A 5,007-nucleotide genomic window follows, 5' to 3' on the forward strand; every position below is an offset into this window, starting at 1 on the left:
TTCAAGATGAAGTTCTCCAGCTCCTGCAACAATGTGTTCTCCTGATTCTTCAGTATAACATAAACAAAAGTGGATCTGATCTTGATAATCTCTTCATACCTTCAACAAGTTTTGGAAGATCAGATGGATTCTTGGTTTCAACAGCAACTCTGACGACTGGTGAGACTGAGAATTTCATATCTTTAATAATATGTGCAGTATCTGAATCTGTAATAGTTCCTGATTTCAATAAATATTGATCTACTCCAACAAGTCCAATAACATTACCACATGGACATTCATCAATTGGATCAGTATATCTACCCATCATTAACATAGTTCTTTGAATGTTCTTAATAACACAATCATCCTTTTTACCTGGAACATAATTTGGTCCACAAATTCTAGCTTTTCCTCCTGTTCTAATTGTTCCTGAGAAAACTCTTCCAAAGGCATAGAATCTTCCTTTATCATTGGTTGGAATCATTTTTGAAACATACATCATTAATGGTCCTTTCTCATCACAGTTAGCCATAGCTTTAGCTGCTTCATCATCCATAGGTCCAGTGTAAAGATTTGATGTTCTGTATTTTTGTGCAACAACTGGTGATGGAAGATGGAGAACAATCATTTCAAGTAATGTAACACCAGCTGGTAACCATAATTTCATAACTGTCTTAAGAAGTTCTTTTCCTTCTTTTTCTTTATCATCAGCTGATAATTTGATTTGTAAATTAGTTAACATCTTTTCATAATCTGCTTTTCTTCCCTCCATAATAGCATTGAATAATTTAGTAATTGGATCAAAACAGAATTGGACAAATCCTCTTTGAAGAATTTCTCCATGATCTCCTTTACCGTTCTTCTTCCATTTCTTGGCTTTAGCATCCCAATAATTATCACCCCAAAGTTTTTCTAACATTCTCTTTCTATCAATTCCAAATTTAGCTGACCACATTTTAGCAAACTTTTCAAGTGTAAATGCCCATCCATGAAGTCCTGATCCAAATGCAACTGTTCCTTCTCCTGGTGAAACTTGAACATCTCCAAGAAGTTCATCTTTATAAGTAGAAATAAGAACATTAACATTTTCAATTGATCTACAGAATGATTGATATGCTTCTTCTGGTTCTTCTTTTAATTCAAGAATAACTCTATCAACTTTATTAATAATGACAATTGGTTTAACTCTTCTGTTAAGGCTTGTCTAAGGACAGTTTCTGTTTGGACACAAACTCCTTCAACACAATCAACGACAACTAATGCTCCATCAGTAACACGAAGTGCTGCTGTGACTTCTGATGAGAAATCAACGTGGCCTGGTGAATCAATAAGATTAATAAGGAATCCATTTCCATTAGCATCAGCTGGGATATCTTCTTTGTCTTCAATTTCATAATACATAGAAATTGATGTTGATTTAATAGTAATACATCTTTCTTGTTCATCAGGTCTAGTATCAGTATATCTAGCTACTCCAGCTTTTTCATTGGAAATAATACCTGCAAGTGTAACAAGTGAATCTGTTAATGTTGATTTACCGTGATCGACGTGAGCAATAACACACATATTTCTAATGTTGGATTTATTCAACATGAAATCTTTCATAGTTTTGACTCCTGTACTAGACATGACTCTTTTCTTTACTTCTTAGTTTTCTCTTTTACCCTTTTTATATTTCTTGTTAACCCTTCTGTTTCATATTTATTATAATGAAAAAGGGTTTTTTCTTTTTCTTTTTTCATATTATTTTCATATCTCAATCTTTTTATCACTTCTCTTTATCTCTTTTAAATTTAATGTAATATAAAGTATTCAATTAGTGTTTACTATTCTCTTAAGAACAAACGCCATGTTCTCTGCTAAGTTCTTCATGGTGGTTTTAGCCTCTTCGTCCTTTTCAACTTCGTGTTGGTCTGTAACATTTGGATTATATCCATCATTCCAATAACTCGATCCAATAGTAATCATTTGGTTAATTCCAAACCAATGATTAATAGTATCATAAACATGAATAGCTCCTCCTCTTCTTGCCATAACAACTGCTGCTGCAACTTTTCTTCTAAGAGTTTCTTTGTTGTAATAAATTGGTTGGGTTCTATCAATGAACGTCTTGATAATTCCTGGAACATCTGCATAATACGTTGGACTTCCAATAATAACACCATCTGCTGCAATTATTTTTTCCAACAACTCATCCATTGTTGGGTCTTTTTGCCAGCACTTTCCAGTTTTTTGGCAAGCACAACATGCAACACAAGGTTTAATCTCTTTCTTTCCAAGTTGGTAAATTTCTACTTCAATGCCTTCTTTTTCTAATCCTTCTTTTACCCAATTCAACATAGTAAAAGTGTTTCCTTTTTCTCTTGGACTTCCATTGATCATAAACACTTTAATTGGTCTTGACATTCTTCTTTTAAGTGGTATTGATTTGTAATAATTTTGAGTTTAAATATTTATTAACTTTGTTTGACTTTTCCGTTAATGTTTGTGTTATGTTATAATTTCATTTAATCATGAAGTCCATACTTTGAGTATCTCATTTGTATTTGTTTTGTGATGAGTTAATCACTTTTTGATTTTACGAAAGGTTATTGTTTCAATAAATGATGTAGATAATTTATTACTAACTTCATTATTTGAATCAATAAATAATACTATTATACGAAAGATTAATTTTATTTAATAAGGGTAACTCAGAGTTAAATTATAGAAAAATAAAACAAAATCTGATAAGTTGTGTAGAATTGAAATAGTTTATCATGTGACAAGAATCTGACACTTATTTTCTTTTACAGAATTATCACTTTTATTATTACTCTTTATATTTTATTTATGTTTTAAAGGGTATGACACAAATACTAAAACAATAAATCATCTTTAGTTAAACAGTAATAATAATGAAGAAATGGATAAATCAATAAATAACTAATACCGTAAGTGAAAGAATGAAAGACTGATAAACTCTCCTTAAAAAATTTGTTGTGTTATAAAAAAGAATATTTTGATTGATAAAGTTAAGAGATGTGAAATTTATGAAAAATTTTTATAAAATTGAAGAATTAATTATCTAAAAATAATTAAAGTTAGAACTCAATTGGTATTGAAATAAGAAATAAATTAGCTTTTTCCATACCATTCTCCAAAAAAAGTTTTTTAAAATACAGAAAAATAAAATTAAATAAACAAAATCGTTATATAAAACAAAAATCGATAAAAGAAGAACAATAAAGTAGTTAGAATTGAACTTTCGCATTTAAACAAATAGACTCCAATTGATTTTGGCGATTGGTTAAGAATTTTCCTCTAAAAAATGAAGTGGATTGAGAAAGACGATCGGCATTAATAAGTTTAGCAAGTAAAAAGTCATGTAAAGCAGATTCGTAATGATATTTTTCTTGAGTAATAAAAGGAGGAATAGGAGGAACATCATTTTTAACACATAAATTAATATCATATTTTGGTGTTAAAGAAAAAGGTTGATTTAAATCATATCCAATAATTAAAAATGCATGATTTGTTAGAGATTTAAAAGAAGTAATATCTATAGGTTCAGGAATTGAATTATATTCTTTAAATATAATAACACAAATATCATTTTGAATAATTTTTTTTCTTTCTATTTGTTGATCAGTTTTTATATTAAAAGGTAACATCGTAGAAACATGAAAGGCACATTCTATTTGTCCATTACTAAAAGTAGATACAATCATTTCTGTTCCAAAAGGAAATCCATTACAATTTAATCCACCACAATATCCTGGATATGTTTTCATATCAATTGGTTCTCCTAATAATTTTAAGAATTGTTCAAAATAAGGACTTGCTTCTTTGTTATTATAAAATTCATTTTCTGTAAGTTGACCCATTGTTCCATATAGTACTCCAAATTTAAATTTTTCTGAAACTGTTTGATTTTCTAATTTAGTTAATGAAGTATATAAAGTACGAGAGTGAATTGGGGATAATGTTTTTCCATTATAACCCAATTCTTTTAATATTTGAATGTCAGTAATATTTCCAGGATATTCTTTTCTTAAATCACCTTTTTTATTTCTAATAATTACTTTTCGTTTTGGTATAGATAAATCAAAAGAATCTCTTGTAAATCTTGGACTAAGTGCAGAAGGTTTTAATAAACTTTCAGTCATTGAAACAACAAAAACATCTCCTTGAATAGGGACTATATAATTAATATGTTTTTTATAATCAAAATATTTTTCATAATATTTAATACAAAGAGTAGGATCATGAGTGTTATAATATTTTAATTCTTTATGAATATGACTACAACAATTTGAATAATTTTCTAAATGATATCCAACAGGAAATGTTGAGATATTAATTAAAGCAGTTTTATCAGGATTAACAATTTTAAGCCATTTTTCTTGGGGATATTTTATTGTTTCAAATGTTTCTTGAAGCTTTCTTATTTGTAATTCACTCATTTTATCAATTAAAAATGAGGAATTTAATATATCTTTTAATTCTATTTCAAAGTGATATTCTTCAGCTATTTTAATAACATCTTTTCCATAAAATGTTAAATTTAAAAGAGCATGGTGTTGTAATAAAATTCTTACAGCATCTTTATTTCTTTTTTTAATAGCATAATATAAAGGGAAATCTTCAGCCATTGTTTGAACATTTACATCTGCTTCATTTTTACAAAGAATTTTCATAGCATCAATATTCATAGATGCATTACATAAAGCAATTAAAGCAGTATCTCCTTTACTTGATTTTAAATTAACAAATTCTTTATTATTTTCTCCTTCTGGTAAAAATCTATTTAAAATTGGTAAAAATTGTTCAATATTTGTTTGTCTACATAAGTAATGTAATGGAGTTCTATGTTGAACATTTCTTGCTTTTTTATCTGCACCTGAATCTAATAATGCATTAATTACATTTACATTAATTGTTTGTCCTGATAATGCAATGTGTAATGGCGTATATCTAAATTTATCTGCTGCATTAACATATGCACCTTTTGCTAATAACCAATTAACCATTTCAACTAATCCA

General features: G+C 28.2%; 2 protein-coding genes across 2 annotated transcripts in view, besides 3 other annotated features; both read right to left on the bottom strand.

Moving 5' to 3' along the window:
• EDI_276630 (elongation factor, putative) overlaps window positions 1-2,388 on the bottom strand; it is a gene marked incomplete at both ends in the record, with an annotated part of 3,381 nt that extends 993 nt beyond the window's left edge. Inside the window, 3 exons of the mRNA XM_001737856.1 lie at window positions 66-1,133; window positions 1,169-1,615; window positions 1,829-2,388. Of these exons, the coding sequence (XP_001737908.1) occupies window positions 66-1,133; window positions 1,169-1,615; window positions 1,829-2,388 (2,075 nt within the window). The remainder of the gene's footprint in view (window positions 1-65; window positions 1,134-1,168; window positions 1,616-1,828) is intronic.
• A 620-nt stretch (window positions 2,389-3,008) lies between these two features.
• Window positions 3,009-3,064: a sequence feature (AT_rich).
• A 72-nt stretch (window positions 3,065-3,136) lies between these two features.
• Window positions 3,137-3,214: a microsatellite.
• A 1-nt stretch (window position 3,215) lies between these two features.
• The window catches only part of EDI_276740 (rap GTPase-activating protein, putative), a gene marked incomplete at both ends in the record, with an annotated part of 2,693 nt that continues 901 nt past the window's right edge, over window positions 3,216-5,007 (bottom strand). The window contains one exon of the mRNA XM_001737857.1: window positions 3,216-4,999. Coding sequence (XP_001737909.1) covers window positions 3,216-4,999 — 1,784 coding nt within the window. The remainder of the gene's footprint in view (window positions 5,000-5,007) is intronic.
• Window positions 4,164-4,215: a sequence feature (AT_rich).

Source organism: Entamoeba dispar, genomic scaffold, assembly GCF_000209125.1.
Source record: "Entamoeba dispar SAW760 scf_1105229460907 genomic scaffold, whole genome shotgun sequence".
Lineage (NCBI taxonomy): Eukaryota > Evosea > Mastigamoebida > Endamoebidae > Entamoeba > Entamoeba dispar.